Consider the following 22,064-nt stretch of genomic DNA (forward strand, 5'->3'; position numbering starts at 1 on the left):
ATTGAGCCGACCGGGCCGCCGTCGCCGCGATGTGGCTGAGGCCCGAAGAGGTGCTGCTCAAGAACGCGCTCAAGCTGTGGGTGCTGGAGCGCTCCAACGACTACTTCGTGCTGCAGAGGCGGCGAGGCTGTGGGGAGGAAGGCGGCGGGCTGGCCGGTGAGGGGGCGGCCTGGGCCGAGGGGGAGGCGGGAGGCAGCCCCTGGCCCGCTTGGGAGCCGAGCAGCCGGGCTGGACGGGCGGGCCCAGAAAGCCCGTCCTGTTTTCCCCTAGGGCCACACAAGGGCACGGAAACAACAGTCCTGACCCGTTAGGTGTCCTGGCATCTGGTATACTGCTTCCGAACGTGGAGGTTCTACATGGCCATCGTGGTGTATCGTGTGGTGGTTAAAGCTATATAGGCTATATGGTAATTTATGGACCTGATAGGCAGCCATGAAGGAGCTAGAAAAGATTTTGAAGTGTAAGGATGTGACTCTGGCCACCAAGACTAGATTAATTCATGCCATCGTATTCCCTATTACTATGCATGGGTGTGAAAGCTGGACAGTGAAGAAAGCTGATAGGAAGAAAATAGATTCCTTTGAAATGTGGTGTTGGAGGAGAGTGTTACAGATTCTGTGGACTGCCAAAAAAACAAATCAGTGGGTTATAGATCAAATCAAGCCTGAACTGACGCTAGAAGCTCAAATGACTAAACCGCGGCTATAGTATTTTGGTCACGTCATGAGACGACAAGAGTCACTGGAAAAGACAGGCATGCTAGGAAAAGTTGAGGGCAGCAGGAAAACAGGAAGACCCAACAAGAGATGGATTGACTCAATAAAGGAAGCCACAGCCTTCAATTTGCAAGATCTGAGCAAGGCTGTCAAAGATAGGACATTTTGGAGGACTTTCATTCATAAGGTTGCCATGAGTCGGAAGCGACTTGACGGCACTTAACACACACAATAGGTCTCTAAAGCCATTTGCTGTATGTAGGTTTTATTTTATTTGTTTTTTTATCTTATATTTTGGAAATGTACATCCAGTGGGGGTTTTTTCCCCTTTAAATTTTTTGGGGGTCCCCCAAGAAAGCGGGGCCCTAAGCTATAGCTTGTTTAGCTTATACGTAAATCCGGCCCTGGACTCGCATGAAATGGGCCCTTTAGTAATGCGAGGCAATCACTCCTTCAGATCTTCCTGAAGAACTGAGCTGTGGCTCACGAAAGCTCACACCCTGCCAGAAAAGCTAGGTTAAAGCTAGTCGAACTGGGGTCTTGGAGACCCAAGTTTGAATCCCCGCTCTGCTTGCTGGGTGACCTTGGGTCGGTTGCTGTCAGCCTAGCCTACCTTATATGGTTGTTATGAGGACAGGGGAGGGCAATGTTTTATAAGCCTTTTGGGGTTTCTGTAGGACAGAAACACGGGGTCTACATGTCTAAATAAATTAAAATTCTGGCTGCTAGTTGCCTGTAGAGCTGGAATAGTGGTCTTCAGTCTAGGGAGGTCCCACATTTTGGGCTGCTTTCTGGAAGAACTTATTGCTAGTGTGCACATGCAGAAAGGAAGAGCACCATGCATCTTGCATCAATCTTGTGCACACATTGACAGGGATTTCAAGGTAGCAAGGTGATTTCACTCAGCGGTGCAAATAATTCTTTTGTAGCACAGGTTCAGGGACACCCCCCCCATAAAAGTGTGGTCTTTCTTTATTTCCCTGGCCTGGCCAAATCAAACCCATCTGCTACCCCCGTCTTCCAATTCTTTGTGTATCATTGTAGCATGGAATCCCTGCCCCACCAATTTTGGCTTCTCCCCTTCCTTTTAAGTGACAATCTGTGATGTGCTTGATGCTCAGTGGGTCCCATACTTCCGCCTGGGTGTTAGTGGGTCTCAGGATTGGACAGGTTGAAGACTCTGTTAGCATCTGATATTCAGAGGTACATTGCCTCTGAACATGGAGGTTCTAGTTAGTCATGTCGGCTAACAGTTTTTCATATACCTGTAGTGTTAACAGAACCAGGGTAGTGTAGTCTCTCTCCCCTCTATCTAACGTTTGCAGGATTGTAGTGATACAGTGAAAGACAGGAGAACCATGTAAACCATCCTGAACTTCTTGGACAAAGGGTAGATTTTAAAACGCCATGGATAAATCTGTAGAGGTTGGAGAAATGGGTTCAGATCTCTATTATCTAATGCACTAAAGCGCTGGCTGTGGTTTGCTTCCCTTAGCAACTAGTATTTAATAATATGCTGCTTTAGAATATGGAGGCTAATAGTTAAAGTAGCGGACTAGGGCTATGGAGATCTAGGTTCAAATTCCCACTTAATCGTGAAGCTCAATGGATGATATTTGGCCACTTGCCATCCAAATGTCCAACCCCAGCGGGGGGCAGAACAGGACCATGTATGAATTCCTGAATTCCTTGGAGGAAGCGTGGGATTAACTCGACCCCCCAATAAATAATCCTCTTTTAAAATAATTTAACTCCATGGTCATCACCACATCTTGTGGCAGTGAGTTCCATAAGCCTAATACTGCCTTTGGTCCATTCTGAGTCTGCCAACTTCTGTGTGTTTAACAGCAGCTTGATGCTCCAAAATCAGCGAATGGAGTCTGCCGAGAAAACCATGAGCCCCTGCTAATATCTCTGGCCCAAGCAGCTATTAAAGGCACAGGAGCAGCAAAGACGGGCCTCTTGTAGTGTTGGAGGGAAACACAAGGGGAGAGCGAAGCAACCTCTGGCCGTCGGAAAATGCATGCATAATCAAAACAAAGCCCCAAAGTAGTGGGGGTGTGACCATGAGGGAAACAGTCATGAATAAAAAGCCATAGTTTCTACTTAGGAGCAACACGAAACATCTAGTCCCGCTTTCTGTTGTCAAGACTGGACAGCCACTGGGAAGCCTCAAAGTAAGGACACTGAAGGAGATGGCTCTTTGTTGTTTGCCCCACCATATGATGTTCAGAAGTTTGTTGCATCTGTGGCTGGAGGTTCCACTTAACTGTCACGGAACTGTTGCTAGTCTTGTGTGTATTTGTCCTATCCTTTTTTCATATTTTAAGCCATCTAACCTGGTGGCCATCTTTGCATTCTGTGGTGGCAAATTTTGCAAATCTACTCAGCTTTGTGTGTGTGTGAAGAAAATGTGTATTTTTCGCCCGGCGACTTAGATATCTATGTACTGCCAGTCTGTTTAATTGCATGACCAGTTTTGTTAGCAGGTGGGGCAGATGGGGAAAATGCTGCTTCTACCACAGTTTTCTGTACCACTAGTAAAGGTCAAGACACCTGTCCTCTGTTGTATCTCGCCACTCCTTGAGATTGAGGGCCATCCATGAGCCCCAGGGCAGAAGAAATAGCATGCCCATATGTTGCGGGTTGCTGCTCTCTTTGCTGCTGCTTCGTTCTTTCATTGGGGAAGGTACTGTGGCTCATCAGAAGGTCCCAGGTTCAGTCCCTGCCATCTCCAGTTAAAAAGACCAGGTTCTAGGTGATGTGAAAGACGGCCCTGGACAGCCACTGCCCATCGAAGTAGACGATACTGACCTTGATAGACGGATGGTCTGATTCAGTATTAGGCAGCCTACACATGAAGCCAGCTAGGTGAGCTTGGGCAAGTCATCTCTCAGCCCCACCTACCTCACAGGGTGTCTGTTGTGGGGAGGGGAAGGGAAGGTGATTGTAAGCCGGTTTGAGTCTCCCTTAAGTGGTGGAGAAAGTTGGCATATAAAGACAAACTCTTCATCATCATCATCTTCTCCTCCTCCTCCATCTTCTCCTCCTCCTCCAGAACTCTCATCAACTTCATCTTAAAATGAAACAAACAGGTTGGTTGGGGGGCGGGGGGAGTCAGAAAGCACATCTTTGGGGCCCTGTTCTTAAGTGTCTCCTCTGCGCTGTGTGCAGGATGCCTGATGGAGCTGGTATCAGGTTGTATTTTGGGAGGAAGAAGGAAGAATGGTAACCTCCCTTGGAAAAGATACATCCTTATGGCACATCAACTGCCTTATATTGAGTCAGGATGTTGACCCTTCTCTCTGTATGGTCTTGCAGCAGCTCTCCAGGGCCTCAGGTGGAGTTCTTTCCCAGCATCTGCTCCCTAAGATCCTTGAACTGGAGGTGTAGAGACTGAACCCAGGACGTTTTGTATGCTTTGCCACTGAGCCGCAGCCTCTCCCCACATGAAGCTGCCTTATACCAAGCCAGGCCCTTAGGACATGATCTAGCTCAACATTGTCTACTCTGATTGAGCTCCTCCAGGGCCTGATTCCTGGATCCAGCACACACTCCTCATCTTTCTCCTCAAAGTGGTCTGTGACCTTGCGCCTCCTTATTCCCTCCACTCTCCCGATACATCCCTGCCTGTGACTTTTTACTTCTCCAGATGCGCAGCGCCGTGTTATTCCCCCAAAAGGCCTCCTGCTCCCTTCGTTCCTTGCTGCCCATTATGCCTGGAATCACCTCTTTTGCTTTCTTCAGGCTCCTTCTCAAAGCTCAGGCAGCCTTTAGCATGAATCCTTAGCCTCCCCCCCCCCAGTGTATTTATTTTAAATAAATAAGCCTAAACATGTCATTGAAATGAACACGTGTTCTTCCCCTATTTTCCTTGCCCTTTTTTGTCTCCTCTATATTAAGTTGGAGACAGTAAGCTCTTTGGGTGCAGAGACTCATCTTTTACTCTGTGCAATGCCATTCACGTTGATGCTGTTGTGTATATAATAATTCCTTTCTGACTGAGCCATATTCTTTGTGTTCTGGTGGGATGGGAAACTGAGTCTGTTGGAGATGGTGGTTGTGCTCAGCAGAATTGGAAACCAGAACTTTCCCGCTAGGGTTGCCAGCTCTGGGTTGGGAAATACCTGGAGATTTGGGGGATGGGGCCTGGGGAGGGCTGGGTTTGGGGAGAGGAGGGACCTCAGCAGGGCATAATGCTAAAGAGGCTACCCTCCAAAACAGCCATTTTCTACAGGTGAGCTGATTTCTGGAGATCAGTTGTAATAGCAGGAGATCTCCAGGTCCCACCTGGAGGTTGGCGATCCTATTTCTGGCTAATACCTTCTGTCCTCAGCCTCTCCGCTATGCCCACTCTTGAGGGAGAATTGAGAGGTGGGAGTGGTTTGCTTCGGAGAAGATGCTTTAGAAGCTGATGCAATTCCCAGTAGGGGACTGAATTGGGCTTCATGTATTTATTTATCATCCTTCTCTACTGCTCTTCCTCCAGGCAGCTGGAGAACATGGCTCCATTTTTATCCTTGGAAGATCCCTGTGCTGTAGGTTAGGCTAACCTTGAAAATAAGCCCTCAGAAGTTACTGGCCCATAGATATTTTGACTAGCCTAACTACCATGGCCTTTGTAGTGCATAAGCTTCAAGTGGGGAACATTTTGTTGTAGTTTACAAAACTGTTCCTGCCTGGAAGCAGTTTCATCTAACGCCATTGACCAGAAGAGTGGTTATTTACACGCCTCGGTTGGGCAGAGAGACGTGTTCTAAGCCACCCACGGGGTCCAGATTCAGAATAAAGTAGCCCAGGCAACAAAAGATTGCAGAATGAATTAAGAATGGATTGCGCTTATTAAACCCAGTTTGTCTCATTCTGCGTACAACCCTAGCACGTCTTCCAGCCACATCTTTCACGTGTGGCCTTTTAAACATTAATGAGCCACGCTTGTTGATTGGAGGCTGGGATCTCGGAGTCTGCCGTTTGCTTGACTTCGGTGCCAGAGGGGACGTAGCAAAATAATTTAGCAGCAAGGAGCTAAGCTTTGAGTCACCGGGAAATTTTCTTTATGACTAATGCTGCAGATTTACAAACGGCTGTCCTTTATCCAGTGAAAGTCAGTTTAGGGGAAAAAATCTGTGTAAATGTCTTGTGTCGTCAATCATGACTTCAGAAGTACGCACAGTATTCGCTACTGGACGTCTTCGGAGATGGTTGCTCTTTGATGGCAGAAGGGGTCCCTGACAGGGGGTTGGTAACTTGCAATTCAATCAGCTCTTTGGTCCCTGAAATATAACCTATATCAAGGCTTTGATCAGACGTATACGTATTGATTAGTCCAGCAGCCAAGCACCTCTCCGTTGCAACCCAAACAGACGCCTACTCCACAAAGCAATGGTGTTGAATGTGGCTTGTATTTTAAAAAAAATGTTTGCAAGCTGTTGTGGGGGCCAGTTTTGCCTGGAAAAAAATGGGTAAAAATAAACACCCATTTGTCAAATAAAACCAGTGGACTGACCTAATTTTAATACCTTTTCTGAGCAGTTTTAGAGTGGCTGCTTCTTTTGCATTCCTTCTCTCTGTGCTTTTGAACATGGATCTAACATACCTCTGTTAATTAATCGACTGGTATATAATCCTTACATATGGTGAGTGAAGAATTCAGGTGACCAGTCATGGGATTTTCAGAAAATGGAAGGCAGGTGTCTTTGTTCTTTTACAATGTTGATGGTGCACAAATTATTTGTGTTAATATATGTGAGCAAACTGGCTGGTAACTTTTTTTTACATACTTTTAATGGCAAGTTTGCATCCAAGAAGATATTTTTGCTCTTTGTATTTGAGCACCCTAATTTGATAGGACAACCTGGCCTTCTCATGTAAGCGTTCTGGGAATGTTAACTGGTGTCCCTGGGCTGTACTTTACCCATTCAGGGAAAAATAAAAGGTGTTTGGAGATCGTCGGAAATGTAGCCAGCTGCAGAACGAGCCTGGCAAGATGAATAATTCAGCAAGGAAATGTTCTGCTAGTGAATATAGATGTAATCTTTAATGTAGCGGTTATGGGCTCTTGGGGTAGGCAGAAAAATTAGATTACGGCTGCAGGAGAAGCAGTCGCCCTCACGTTTGGATTGTGAGATGACTGGTGCCGTGAAATCTGTTAGGCTGGCTCAGGTGGCTGAGCCCTGTGTCTGTGTGTTTTTCTTCCCAGATCAGATGTCTGTGTGGGCAACGTATTTGCTTTATAGTTCATGGCTGTTCTAACAAAGCTAACAGTGGATCTATAACTCCGTCTTTCTTTCTTTCTTTCTTTCTTTCTTTCTTTCTTTCTTTCTTTCTTTCTTTCTTTCTTTCTTTCTTTCTTTCTCTCTCTCTCTCTCTCTCTCTCTCTCTCTCTCTCTCTCTCTCTCTCTCTCTCTCTCTCTCTCTCTCTCTTTCTCTCTCTCTCTCTCTCTCTTTCTCTCTCTCTTTCTCTCTCTCTCTCTTTCTCTCTCCCTCCCTTCCTCCCTCCCTCCATTCTCTCTCCGTAAACTAAAATGACTAAACCTTGGGGCCACCCAATGAAATTGATTGCCAGCAGTTTCAGAGTAGACACAAAGGCAATATTACTTCACATCAAGCATAACTGAATTGTGGTACTCACTGCCACAAGGTCTGGCGATGGCTGCTTGCTTAGATGGCTTAAAAAAACCACAATTGGGCATCTCTCAAGAGCTTAGTAGCCACGATGACTAAATGGATCCTCCATGTTGAGGTGGCATGTACCTCTGAATGCCAAATGTGTGGGACAAACGGCACGGTTGTTCATGCCTTGCTTCTGTGTGTTCGGAAGACTGTGACTGTCCACTATTGGAAACAGAATGCTGGGCTGGACAGACCTTTGGTCTAGTAGGACTTTCCTTACATATTTCCTCTGTAGGCCGGATGCTTGGAAGCCCTTGTTTTTAGTTTAAGCAGCCCATAGCCTGTTGTTCTACAACTGCACCCCTCCACATTCCCAAATGCCTTGCAGTAAATACTTTTCAGCTGCAACATCTGTTTTTAACATGGAGCGAGCAGCCTGTTTCCATTCCTTGGGGAAAGCATGATTGGGTCCCTTGTGGGTGCTATAGAAACCACCTCTGTTGCTGTTGTCTCAAGCTGCATTCCCACAGGCCTCCTGGTTGGGACGCTGGATGCCGTCTTGGATTCCACGTCCAAAGTGGCCCCTTTCCGCATCCTGCACCAGACACCTGATTCCCAAGTCTACTGGTCTATTGCATGTGGTAAGTAGATTTTTAAACCATGGGGGCTTGGAAAATCAATAAAGCCCATCCTGTGCTTTGGAGATAGGGTTGCCAGCTAAGGTTTGGGAAATACTTAGAGATTTTGGGGGGTGGAGCCTGAGGAGGTTGAGGTTTGGGAAGGGGAGAGACTTCAATAGGTTATAAAGCCATAGAGTCCACCTTCCAAAGCAGCCATTTTCTCCAGGTGAACTGATCTCTGTCGTCTGGAGATCAGTTGTAATCCCAGGAGATCTCCAGCCACCACCTGGAGGTTGGTGACCCTGCTTGCAGGGTATCTCTCTTCTAGATCAGAGTGGGAACAATCCAGCCCTGTAAGCCATAAGAACACAAGAAAAGCCCTGCTGGATCAGACCAAGGCCCATCAAGTCCAGCAGTCTGTTCACACAGTGGCCAACCAGGTGCCTCTACGAAGCCCACAAACAAGACAACTGCAGTAGCACCATCCTGCCTGTGTTCCATGCTCCTCTGATCATGGAAAGAATAGGTATGCATCATGACTAGTATCCATTTTAACTAGTAGCCATGAATACCCCTCTCCTCCATGAACACATTAGGATTTCTGAAATTTCCTATCCAGCCCTTTTCACATCTTCCATTTTTCATTCTATCATATCCTTCTTTCAAGAAGTACACAGTGCAGAAGTTGTCAAGTCTAGGGTCAAAGCTTAAATCATATCTATTTGGGAAATGTATGGAATGAGAATTCTTGTGTACCGTCTATGCTATATTTCTGAGAATATGTCAATAAAGGTCATTTGATTTGATTTGAAGTACACAGTGGTATACTTTCTTCTCCCCCCACTTCTTCCGGTGTGCTGTGGACACAAACCGAAAAGATCCAGTGTATGGCTGGGAGGCACAAAACTCCCATTGTACATGTGATAGGAAATGGTCAAATTTTTCCCCAACAAGCACGGGGATTTTGTAGTATATAGATGGAGCCAAGGATTATGCCTGGTAGACCAACCAGTGTTTGTGACACAGACCATGGTTTATCGCGACATCCAAGTGCTGTTTTTAAAAGTGGCGCTCGGGCCTGCCAGTTCACCTCTTTCCAACGGCTTCCTCCTCCCCGATGCACCTGAATGCAGTCCCAGTAAAGCATTTATTTGTTTGGCTAGCCGGTCGCCCTCTCTTTTGCTCTGGCAGTTCGCCCAAAGAATTGCAGAGCAGCTCCCGGGAAAGATCAGAATATTTGCATTTTAATTGTTTATGTTCAGAGGCATGACCAGGATGTGCGTGCCTTCCTTCAGTGCAAGCGAGCCGAGCCGTTAACCAAGGAAGTGACTACCCTGACTCCGCCGTCAAGGAGGTTGTCTCCTAAAGCTCATTCGCTGGATCCTTGAGTGCCGAATCGCTAGCTATCAAAATAAATGTCTAAACAAAATAAGAGCCTTTGTGCGTCCCTCAGCTCACCCAGGAAGATTAAAGGTTTACGGGTGTGCTGTCGTAAACTGCTTATGCGTTAATTACTCTGGAATATCAGAATGATTGCTATTGGCAGCCTCCTTCCTTGTACCTTTACAAGAACAACTGCTGAGTTCTCCCTCGCATTCTCAGGTTTGTCTTCACAGCCATAAGGACTGGAAGCTACCTTTTTAAAAAGCAAAATGGGAACTGAGTTCCTCAAGATGGCAAATTTTGCATCCGCTTCTAAATTCTGCTCCAGGATGAGGAATTGCCAGAGGCACCCCACCTTGAATGTGCCCGGCTCGTTGCCAGAGCTGTCTTCCTGATTTTATCATTCCTGTAATTCTCCTCTTGAGGGTTTTCTAGTTTGATTATGCTCTTCTTTAATGGCGATGCTTGAAACTCCCTGTAGAATTTCAAAGAGGGGCATTACGTTCCAAATCCTAGGCATGGGGTTTCTTTAGGACCAGTTTTTTTGCGTTATGCTGATGATGTGGGTGTCACTATCACACTGGTCTTCCCTGTGCCATTTGGAAAAGCGTGCACACACAAACAGAGTTGTCTTATACTCTCCAGGGCCTCAGGTAGGAAGTCTTTCGTGTCACCTACTGCTTGGTCCATCATGGTATAGTGGTTAAGAGAGGTGGATAGGAGCGGGCGCACTCTAATCTGGAGGACCAGGTTTGATTCCCCACTCCTCCACATGAGCTGCTGACTCTAATCTGGTGAAACGGGTTGGTTTCCCCACTCCTTCACATGAAACCAGCTGGGTGACCTTGGGCTAGTCACAGCTCTCTTAGAGCTCTCTCAGCCTCACCTACCTCACAGGGTGTCTGTTATGGGAAGAAAAAGGGAAGGTGATTGTACGCCAGTTTGATTCTCCCTTAATTGGTAGAGAAAGTCAGCATATAAAAACCAACACTACTTCTTAATTGGAGATTCTGGGGATTGAACCTGGGACCTTCTGCATGCAAGACAGGGGCTCTGCCACTGAGCCCCAGCTTCTCTCCAGCTATGTGAGAAGCTTCACAGGAGGCACTCAGAGACACCTCCCTGTGCTAGTGTTGCATCGGTTTCCAGGAAGGCTGCACTTCCTGCAGAAGGGCTGCAGCGTCACTCCGGCATTCCCATGTAACTCAGGCAGTGGTGGAAAGGTTGGTGCCGCAGCAGCTCTGGAGCCTGTGGCATAATGTGGGCCACCGCATCACACCGTTGGCAGCAGCTGCTATGTAAAGCCCCACCCCACCCCACCCCCCAGCCCCCTGAAGTTCTCCTTGCTGAGAACATGTTCTTATTGTTACTTCCTGGTTTAGGTCTGAATTGTAGCTAAAGAGCTCTTCTCTTTTGGCCTCTTCAACCCCCCCCTCCCCCTGTCTTGACAGGTTTTACCACCAGGTGAAAAAGAGTCCCAAGGAAGAGGACGTGGAGCAGAACTTTAATTGATACTTTGCTGCAGCTTTGTAATCCTAATAATAAGTCCTTTGTTTGTTGTTTCTTGGCGTGCTTTGGTTCAGGTGAAATTTATGTAGTTCCTCTTCCTCCCAGGAGCCAGCAGAGCAGAAATAACCGAGCACTGGGACTGGCTGGAACGTAACATTATGCAGACCCTCTCCGTCTTTGATTCCAACGAGGACATCACCAGCTTCGTGCAAGGGAAGATAAGGGTACGTAGTACAGGGAAGGAAATGAATGTCGTTGCGTTGGTGGCATTTTGCTAGTACACCCTGAGCATGCACTCAGACTCGCACAGAGATGTGGCTGGAAATGCCTATTTGGATAGGCGTGCGCAGGGAGGGCCTCTTGCAAAGACTCCCTGCACAGAGACATAAGAACATAAGAAAAGCCATGATGGATCAGACCAAGGCCCATCAAGTCTAGCAGTCTGTTCACTCAGTGGCCAACCAGGTGCCTCTAGGAAGCCCACAAAAAAGATGACTGCAGCAGCATTATACTGTTCCAAAGCACCTAATATAATGGGCATGCTCCGCTGATACTAGAATCTCTTCTTGTGAGAGATTGGGAGCTGTGCCGGCCGTTGCTGCTGCCCTGATCCATCCTTGCTTCCCGGGGAGCCCCTCCAGGATGCACCGCTCAGCTGTTGGAGTGGCAGTGTCTCTTTAAAGAGGGCCCGCTCCGCAGCTCTCCCCTGCCCCGTAGAAGCTCCGTGTTGCTCCAGGACGGTGTAGCTGAATGCTAGGAAGCGATTGTGTGACCCCGGCATGATGCAGTCTCTCCCTCTCCCCTTCAGGTCCCTTTTTCAAAACCTTCCATTGGCAGGACCCCTTTGGCCTCATCTCTGTCTGAAGCTACCCCTAGGCATCCGAGTGTGTCCTTCTCCTGTTTATCCTTGCCTCCACCTCCTTCCTTTCCCTTCCACATTTTATTTCCTTATTTAAAGCACGTAAGATCCCACACTCATCTGCACAGCTTCTGAGCTGGCTTCCAGTCAAAGGGTTAAAAAGAGCACAGTCCATAAAGAAGTACCAGGGGCTCGTCATAAAACTATAAGAGCAATAATAGTCCAATTGTTTTTTAAAAAGTTCTAGCAGGGCTTTGTTAACCCCCCTGGCTTAGTCAGCATTCCAACCATACAGGTCAGGAGTACACTAAAATGTTGCTTATAGACGAAAACCCACAGGTTACAGTAGGAACGGCTAAGTTTTGTGCAGCGGCCTGTAGAATCCTTCAGACGCTGCTGAGAACATCGGTAGGTCAATAATTTTGAAAGGTAGTATATATAGTTTGCAAAGAGTGCAAACAAGTTTTTTTACTATTTGTGTAAACTTGTGGGTAGAGCTTAATACTAAGGGTTATAGTGGTAAATTGTGGAGAGCTGTGCTGGTCTATGACTGTTTTTAATAAAGATTGTGATATTGTGATTGTGTGGGCTTTGTTAAAATAAACTCTGGAGCAGAACCAAAGATAGATGTACTGCCCTGGTGTCTCGATTTCAGTTTGTAAGCACCAACAGGAGTAGCTAATTTTCATAATGTGCGCTGGATGAAGAAGTCTCACTGGCAGGGCCTGCGCTTGTTGATCTCAATCATATATTTTTTCAATCCTACCCTTCCCTGGTGGAGTTTCGAGTGGAATACGTTATTCTCCCCTCTGTGGTTTTATCCTAAATGCTTACACCAGTCCTGTGAGGTAGGCTAGGCTGAAAGGGAGCGACTTGCCCATGGTTGTCAAGTGAGCTTCATAGCTGAGCGGGGCTGTCTCCTTGGCAGCTTCCCTTCGTATCCAGGAGGCTCCTGCGCACAAACCCTGGAGTATAACAAATAAAAGCAGGTTAACCTGGGCAGAATGTTTTCCCACACTCTCTTTCCTTGTGCAGAGCACGCTGTCAGGAACTCACGGTGGAAACCGCTGCTTGAGTTGTGTGTGTGTGTGTGCCAGATTCATTCATAAAATTTATTGCGGTCTTTGACCAGTATAACAAAAGTTATCACAAGATTTAACAAAAGTTCCAGATTTAAAACAATGATTCAGTACAACAGAAAGTCTACAGCTTTACAACGGCTTTACTATCGTTCCCCGAGTCTTACATAGCCCGAGGCAAAATTTAGCAGCTTGTCTGGATGCCCAGGGATTTTTATCAGACAGTAAGTTTTCCAGTTTAATTTCATCGGATTCGCCCAGAAAGCCATTAAGCACAGGCTGAAGATATTTTTATCTGGCCTCCTTGTGATGTGGACATCTCAGAATAATATGCTCAGTTGTTTCCACCTCCCCCAACGAGCATGAACATAATCTATCTGAGTATGGAATCTTTTAAATTTCCCAGATTCGGTACTGAGTGGCCGGAAATTTTGCAGGTTTCCCTTGACTCGCGGTGTAATCCTGTGCAGAGTTACTCCGGTCTAACTCCATTTAAGCCTAGGGTGGCATAACTTCACGTCAGATTGCCCTGCTAGTTAGGTGATTGGGGGCCATTGCCGGATTGTCTCTCTGTTCCAGGGCTTGATCGCAGAGGAAAGCAAAGGCTCTCTGAACAAAGAGGAGGATCCGGAGAAGTTCCGCGAAGCGCTCATGAAGTTTGAGAAGTGCTTTGGTTTAGCTGAGCCAGAGAAGCTGGTGACTTATTACTCCTGCAGCTACTGGAGGGGCCGAGTTCCATGCCAGGGCTGGCTGTACCTGAGCACCAGCTTCCTTAGTTTTTACTCCTTTCTGCTTGGAGCTGAAAGTAAGTGGGTTTCTTTATAATGATGGCAATTTCTTCCTTAATTTCATCAAACCCTTATGTTTTTAGAAATGTCTTTTCTTTCCCCTCTTTTTCTGTAGGAGTAATGCTTTAAAAAAAAAAGAATTAATGGCTTTCCAATAGCTTCCTGAAAATGTATTTCTAGATCTGTAATCTCGATGTCAGAGACCTTAATTCCAGGTTCCCTGGAGAGGCGGCGCAGAATTTTTTCTAAATAAATAAATACACTGTGCACAGCTTTTAAAGGCAGAAATTCTGCATACATTTCTATTCAACCCATTCATTTCTGGATCATTAAAATAGGTTGCATTCAGTATATCCTTCAAATAACTTATTGCAAATAAGCCTGGTGCTGTGCATTTCTCCTCTTCCCTCCCCTCTTCTCCAAATTTTTTTTTTGTTATTTGCAATATTAAATGCTTTGTTTTCCTGCCATACTGCGAAGTCAATGGAGGGTTAGGTCTAAGGGGAGAGGAGTTCTAGCCTGGTGGCTTTGCATGCAGAAGGTCTGGGGTCCAGTCTCTGACATCTCCAATTAAAGGATCTTAGGAAGCAGGAGCCCTGACCTGGATGGCCCAGGCTAGCCTGATCTCGTCAGATCTCAGAAGCTAAGCAGGGTCAGCCCTGGTTAGTATTTGGGTGGGAGACCACCAAGGAATACCAGGGTTGCTGTGCAGAGAAAGGCACTGGCAAACTACCTCTGTTAGTTTCCTGCCATGAAAACCCCAAAAGGGGTCGCCATAAGTCGGCTGCAACTTGATGGCACTTTATACACACACACACACACACACACACACAGGAAGCAGGAGTTGTGGGAAAGAACTTTCTTTGCATGAGACCCTGAAGAGCCACTGCCTATCAGAACAGACGGTACTGAGCTTGGTGGGCCAATGGTCGGGCTTGATAAAAGGCAGCTTCACTCATAGTGTAGTGGTGTAGTGGTTAAGAGTGGTGGTTTGGAGCAGTGGAGTCTGATCTGGTGAACTGGATTTGTTTCCCCACTCCTACACAAAAAGCCAGCTGGGTGACCTTGGGCAAGTTACAGCTTTGTTAGAGCTTTCTCAGCCCCACCTACCTCAAAGGGTGTCTGTTGTGGGGAGGGGAAGGGAAGGTGATTGTAAGCCGGTTTGAGTCTTTAAGTGGTAGAGAAAGTCGGCATATAAAAACCAACTCTTCTTCTTCTTAGGTTCATATTTGAAAGGAGGGGGCATGGCTCAGTGGCCGAGTCTCTGCTTTGCATGCAGAGGCAGGCATGGAGCTGGGGGAGGGAGCGCCCGGGGGTAGGGAGGGTGTGTGCCGTGCACGCTGGAGCAGAGCCAAATGTGCTGGGTAGGGGGTGTGGTGGCTGCCCCGGCAGAATAAAAAAACAAAGGAGATCAGTGGCTGGTCAGGCGGCGCACGCATCCATTGGGCTGTGGGCAGGCAGCTGCGCTTGTGCCATGGTGCGTTGGTGCTCCTTCTGCCCATGCCCGCGCTCCCCATGCTGGCGCCCCCTCTCCTTGCGCTGTGGGTAACTGCCCCCGCCAGACCTCCCCCCCCCCAAGATCCGGCTCTGTGCAGAAGAACTCAGCTCCAGTTAAAAGTCACAAAGCTGGGAAAGACCTTTCTCTGCTTGAGACCCTGGAGAGCCATGGCCAGTCAGGGTGGACAATACTGATGTGTATGAACCAATGGTCTGATTAGGCAACGTCGTGCATTCCTGCCCTTTTTCCCATAGCCCCAAAGACTTGAAGGGTTTGGTTGGAAGCTCCCTCTGGGCTTGAAACTGCAGGGGCCATCAAACATGGCAAAAGTTGCTTGCTCAGGCCGTCCTTTTCTCCTGTTTCTAGTAAGACTCGTCATAGCCTGGGATGCGATCTCAAAACTCGAAAAGACGTCCAACGTGATCCTAACGGAGAGCATTCATGTGTGTTCCCACGGGGAGGACCACTACTTTTCCATGTTTTTGCACATCAGTGAAACCTTCCTCCTCATGGAGCAGCTGGCACTTTACACCGTTCGGAGGCTCTTTGACAAGGAGACTTTCGAAGAGGATCCTGTCCTCCACGATCCATTGCAAATCACCAAGAGGTAATTTTAAAAGTAAATGAAATAAGAACGACTATTGATTTGTTGTGGGGTGGGGAAATGTTTCTGTTCTACTTTTTGGTTGCGAGGTCCTCAGAGTGTCTTGAAAGTGATATGAACCGCTTTAAAATGAATCACAAATCATGAACAACAAGATCACAATGAAATGATAGAATCCTGCGGTGTTAAAAGGAAACAAAAACTCGTGTGGGTACAGAAACCAGCAGCCGAATTAAGAAGCAGAAGGTGTAGTTCAGCCTGGAGAAGATGAGCGAGGATGGCAGCTCAGGGCATGCGAGCCCATTTCTCCCGGCAGCTGGAAAGGGAGCACTGAGACTTCATGGGGATGGGGTGAGGGAGCATGCGCAGTCATAGCTGAGGAAGAATTTCCCCATGACTCTGCCCTGAATGAATGGAAAATTAGGAAGAAGGAGATGCAATAAAACAGTGGCAGAACCCCCCTTCCCTCCCTCTGAGACACTGGCTGACAGTTCAGTCCTAAGATTCCCTGTATAGACCAGGTAACCCCCTTCTCCTGTATAAAAAGTTCATTTCAAAATGGACTTGGTCTTTTGTAATTGCCCTGTATGGTGTTTTTTTTACATTAATCCCCCCCTTAAAAAAACGGAAGCTCCTTGGGCTATCCCAGGGGTGGGGAACCTTTTTTCTGCCAAGGGCCATTTGGATATTTATAACATCATTCGCGGGCCATACAAAATTATCAGCTTAATTAAAATTAACCTGCTATATTTGGTCAAACATTTAGCTAAGAGGCACGACCGGAGATGGCTCCAAGTGTCTGCCACGTAGTTTCTCCACGGCCTGGGTGGGAAAGGGTTAACACAGTTTCTTGGGTGGTCCTAGCAGCTCCACAGCTAACGACTCTTCTGCAAGGGGAAAAAAAGGTTTCTTTTCTCGGCTAAACAAACACCTCCACCTTGAATAGAGGCTATTCCTGTTTGCGGGAGGGGGCGGATCACCAGTCTTAGATCCTTCTGAGCTAGAGATCTGTCAGGACCCATGAAGGGCCAGAGCAAATGGTTTCGCGGGCCTTATACGGCCCCCGGGCCTGACGTTCCCCACCCCTGGGCTATCCCAAAGAGCCAGTGTGGTGTAGTGGTTTGGAGCGGTGGACTCTGATCTGGAGAACCGGGTTTGGTTCCCCACTCCACATGAGTGGCAGAGACTGATCTGGTGAACTGGATTTGTTTCCCCACTCCTACACATGAAGCCAGCTGGGTGACCTTGGGCTAGTCACAGCTCTCTCAGCCCCACCTACCTCACAGGGTGTCTGTTGTGGGGAGGGAAAGAGGTGATTGTAAGCCAGTTTGATTCTCTGTTAACTGGTAGAGAAAGTCGGCATATAAAAACCAACTCTTCTATCCCTGAGGTAGTGCCCTGGAAGCCAAGAGTAACAGTTCGGTCTTTAAATAGTAAGCTGAAACAAAAAGGTCTTTGGGAGACCTCTGCCAAACTCCCTTCTCTGTTCCCCAGAGGCCTTGAAAGCCGAGCACACAGTGAGCAGTTCAACGCTTTCTTCAGGCTGCCCAAGGAGGAGTCCCTGAGGGAGGTGCACGAATGTTTCTTATGGGTGCCTTTCAGCCACTACAACACTCTGGGGAAAATGTGCATTTCTGAGAACTACATCTGTTTTGCCAGCCAGGATGGTTCCCTGTGCAGCGTCATCATCCCTCTGAGAGAGGTAAGGCCGGCGGAGGTGGGAGCCAAACCACTCAGTCGGTTTTCCTTGCTTTCCAGCTTTCCAGTAACTTGCTGCACACTCGAGTCGAGAGATATTTTTGCACTGTTGAATCTTTTGTTCTGGGTTGTGCTCTTGTTGGGATTTTAACTGTGCATGTAAGCCGTTTCAAACAGAGAGGCAGGATGGAAACCAATATTGTAATGATGATTGCTCCTTTCTTTTCCTGGGTGCTGGTTGTATTAAACTGTGTGCTACTGTGCATGGAAGCCTTCTCATCAGATTAGAAAGGGTTACTTTTTTCCTCTCCCGAGTCATTGGTGTAAAGGTAGCCAGAAAAATGGGGGGATCCTGGAGCTTGCATTGAACTGGTAAAAAAAATAAAATTGGTGAACGGAACTTAATTTCCTTGTCAATGTGTTTAGGATTGTAACTTGAAAGTCTTGATGGCTGTGTGCTTTTCCATGCTAACCCCCCCCCCCCAGCACACATAGTATAGGATTTGCCTCTGAATTAACTAGAGGCTGAACAAAATTGGATGCTTTCTCAGTCAAAATGGTATTCATATGTTGCTTATGTCAGTGGAGGAACTGCAGTCTCAACGACTTCCACACCACATAAGTCATTCTGGATAGACATGGTGATTATACAAATGAATGGCCTAAAATGGCCTTTTTGGGTTTTGTACGATAACTAAGCCTAGTATTAGTCTTATAATTTTATCTTCCTTATTTGGTGTTTTTTTCTTTTCCATTTATTATTTTTGACTCCTTGTTCTTTAAAACAAACAAACCCTGATAACATTCAGGAGAAAAGGATAGGCTCTGTCTGTATTAGCCTTGGCTGCAGTGGGCATGGTGGTGTTTCAGCATTAATGGTATGACCAGATTGAGGGGGTGCCTAGGTTGTTTGTTAATTTATCTGTTTCTTTAAAATATTAACATCCTGCCTTTCCCCCATGCCCAGGGCAGCTTATAAAATATGAACATTAAAAGTTAAAGACGTAGTTGAAACACTTAAAATAATATGTGTATATGTGTGAAGTGCCGTCAGGTCGCAGCCGACCTATGGCGACCCCAGCAAGAGGCTTTCCAGGCAAGTGATTAAGCAGAGGTGGTTTGCCATCACCTTCCTCTGCAAAGCTTTCCTTGGTGGTCTCCCATCAAAGTACTGACCGTGCTTAGCTTCCAAGATCTGACGAGATCGGGCTCTACCATGCTGCCTTCTCTCCCTAAAATAATATACATCAGGTTAAAACTGCAAGTCCTGCAACATATCTCCATCAGCTGCCAGTCGGAGACGTGCATTAGTGACTTCCACCCAAGGCACGTTGAAATAATTTCGCTTTGCGCCTTTTGCAGAAAAGGAGGGTGTGTGGGAGCATTCTGTGCAAAGTGTGGGGACAGCCACTGAAAATGAGCACGCGCAGGCTGTAGATGAGCGGACCACCAAAAATGAGGCCCCTGATGACCTTAGTTGAATGAGTGAATTGCTTATTACAGTCATAGACCAGCACAGGGGACCTTGGTTGGTGCACAGGGCCATGCCCTGAGGTCCTGAGATATCTTTTCATCTTTGCTGCCTGCAGGTTGTAGCAGTTGAGTCATCTGACCCCGCTAGCAAAGCCGTCAGCATCAGCACCAGAGGGATGAAAGCCTTTCGCTTCACGGAAGTCAGGGATTTTGAACACCTGGTGACAAAGCTCAGGAGCAGGTGCAGCGCAGCCTCGAGCCCCCAGCACGTTGCGAACGTGGAGGTAAAAAGACCGGGCTTATCTTAGTTTCCTCAGTGATGTGTATCTCATGCTCCTTTCTGACATAACGATAAACCCTGGTTTCTAAATAGTGATTGATCAGACCTCTGGTAGTAATGGTGTCCCAGTGCTGGTCCAGCTAACCAGAGTTAATTCATAGGCACTGAACTAAGTTTTTAACTAGGGGCCTACAGATGGGATTTTGCGCGGGGTGTAAACCAGTGTTGGTAGTTATTATGGTTCATCGCAGTGTGGGAATTCACAAACTACAGTTAGTGAATTCAGAAAGATGGCCCTATAGGGAGGATGCCTTACCTCAGGGGTGGGGAACCTCAGGCCCGGGGGCCGTATGCGGCCCCCGAGGACATTTTTTGTGGCCCTCGGGAGCTCCGGGAATCCTGCGGCGGAGCTCTGGGGTGGGGAGTGCACGGAGACTGGGGCCCGGTTGCTTGGTGCTCCGTGCGCCGCTGGGTGTGTGTGTGTGGGCGGGGGAGGTGGGGTGGCTGGGGCCGGTCGCGCAGGCCGGCATGCGCGGGTGTGTGTGTGTGGGGGGGAGGCTTTCTCTCTTCCTCTTTTTCTGTCACTCTTTCTCCTTTCTCTCCCTCTCTTCCTCCCTCTTTTTCTGTCTCTTTCTTTGTCTCCCTCCGTCCTTTTTTTTCTTTCCCTCCATCCTTTTCTTTCTTTCTCCCTCTCTCCATTTCTTTCTCCCTTTCTCTCTCTTTCTCCCTCCCTCCCTTTCCCTCTTTCTCTGTTTTCCTTCCTCCCTTCCTCCCTTGCCAATCGACTGTGGGCTGCGCCCCACTGGCGCCTCGTTTTCTGGGGCCCACCGCTGGCTGCCCTCCCACCTGGGAGGGGGGAGTGGGGGCGCCCTGCAGGCCTTCTCTGGGTGGCCTCCCCTGGGGTTGCCAACCTCCAGGTGGTGGCTGGAGACCTGGCAACCCTAGCCTCTCCCCCCCCCCACGGGAGATCTACACCTGGTATGGCCCCCGAAAGATGTTATAAATGTGCGAATGGCCCTTGGCAGGAAAAAGGTTCCCCACCCCTGCCTTACCTGCTGGGTAGTAAGAGCATGAAGCAGACAAACTGGGGTTTATGCACAAATAATAGACCAACCAGAGTTTGTTGCCTAAAGCGCAGTTTACTGTGACGTCTGAATGCAACCTAAAAGCTGGTGTGGCAGCTGTATACTGGTTTATCTGTATATTGTTTTGGTGTGCGTGTGTGTGTATCCTGCATTTTAAACTTGTATTTTGCAATGTGGTAGCCCACCTTTATATTAAAGTAGATTAAACCATTTTAAAATACAATTTTTACTACTTCCTACACACACCTCCATTTCTCTTTATGGAGCATAACTGTCACAGTTCGTCCCTTCCTGAAATTTTATAACTTCTTCCTCCTCCGTAATTGGTTTAAGAAAATACATACTTTTATCCTCTATACTGTTCCCAATCAGATGGCATCTCTCCACGTTTCTCAACTGGAGGCTTTAGCTTTGTAGACCTTTGGGTTTGTTGGGAGGAGCTATCCATTCCTAACCAGCCCTTTGGTTGCCTCTGTGCTCGTGTGCTGTATCCAGATGTTGTTCTGCATGCATCTTGCAGGTTGCTGCTGCCTCAAGCCCCGACTCTCTCTTGGACTACTACGAGGAGCAGCCGATGGCCTGCCACAAGGGCAATAGCAAGACGGTCAGCACGGAAGCGCTCATGACGGTTTACCACCCCCAGGATATGGAGAATCTGGATTCTAAAATGGTAAGGACAAAAAGCAGTGGAAATAGGTGACATTAGGAGAGAGTCCAAAAATGTCTTCAGAGTTCAGCAGTTTCCTTTGCTTGTGGGAGGGGAGGTTTTGTATTTCTTTGCATTTTTCCACATACAGTTTCTGCTGCCTCTTGAAGTCTGTAATTTTATGCACCTCCTTTTTTTGTTTCGTAATAAGGAAGTTGCTGCGTTCACTGCAGCAAATTTCTGCTGTTCTTCTAGTTTTCCAGGATCAGCTGCATTATCAAAATGAGGGCAGGGCCTTCTGTGAAGGGAGAGGGTTGACGAGTTCCAGAGCAGGAAAAACAAGATGAAGCGGGCCTCTTTCTTCTCAGTGAAGAATTAGGTGGGCCCAAGAGAGATGATCAAGGGGCCGTGTTTTGGTCAGGACTGTCCTTTTGCCTCTTGTCATGGGCCGTTCTAAGCAGGCCTGCCTTCACTTTTCGCTTTGCATCTTATGAGAAACCTTCTCTAGCCCTTCTCTTCTTGAAAGCTCCTTGCTTGTAGGATCAGGTTCTGATGGCTTGAAGCATTATCAGGAGGTGTTTGGTCCCCCAGGCAGCACGATAAACTGTGGGTTTATAAACTGTGATTTGATCAAAGCCTGGTTAGTTGTGACATCTCAACAAATCGAGGTCCGTTTGTTGGCACCAAACCGGGGTTTCAAACTAAGGTTAGTCAGGGGCTTGGTTAATTACAGTTTTCACTAACTGTGGTTTGTTTTGATGTCTAAATTCATGAGCCACAGTTCAGGGCTCATTAGTGCTTTCAGTTACCCTGCCACAGAGATGGCGGTGTAGGGAAGGTTTACTTTTTACTGAGAAGCATAGAAACAACAAGTAGACAAACTGGGAATAAAAAAATTGGGGGTTGTCACGTACGTCTGGTAACCAGCCTGATGTAGCAACCACGGTTTATTGTGATTCTGGAGGCAGCCATCTTCCCAGTATTTGGTGATCTTTTGTTGTTAGTGTGTATATAAGAACGTAAATGAAAACAACAAATATGTATAAATCTTCTAGTTTACATTTTATATGGTTGCAAAAGCTGCAGTTCTTGGGTCCCTCTACTTTCAACTAGTAGAGACTGCCTCGGTTTTTACATCCATCTTTGCTGATTTGACCGCTATCACCATCTTGTTTGAGCTGAGTTTTGCAATAGACTTAAGAGGCTTCTTGATA

The 22,064-nt window shown here is 47.3% G+C and overlaps 1 protein-coding gene across 1 annotated transcript in view; it reads left to right on the forward strand.

The window, feature by feature from the left end:
- The first annotated feature begins 20 nt into the window (after positions 1–20).
- TBC1D8B (TBC1 domain family member 8B) overlaps positions 21–22,064 on the forward strand; it is a 37,034-nt gene continuing 14,990 nt past the window's right edge. The window contains exons 1-8 of the mRNA XM_056859226.1: positions 21–156; positions 7,859–7,969; positions 10,946–11,064; positions 13,358–13,583; positions 15,431–15,671; positions 17,163–17,370; positions 18,956–19,123; positions 20,725–20,874. Of these exons, the coding sequence (XP_056715204.1) occupies positions 30–156; positions 7,859–7,969; positions 10,946–11,064; positions 13,358–13,583; positions 15,431–15,671; positions 17,163–17,370; positions 18,956–19,123; positions 20,725–20,874 (1,350 nt within the window). The 5' untranslated portion in view covers positions 21–29. The remainder of the gene's footprint in view (positions 157–7,858; positions 7,970–10,945; positions 11,065–13,357; positions 13,584–15,430; positions 15,672–17,162; positions 17,371–18,955; positions 19,124–20,724; positions 20,875–22,064) is intronic.

The sequence above is a fragment of the Euleptes europaea genome, chromosome 13 (genome assembly GCF_029931775.1).
Source record: "Euleptes europaea isolate rEulEur1 chromosome 13, rEulEur1.hap1, whole genome shotgun sequence".
Taxonomy (NCBI): Eukaryota; Metazoa; Chordata; class Lepidosauria; order Squamata; family Sphaerodactylidae; genus Euleptes; species Euleptes europaea.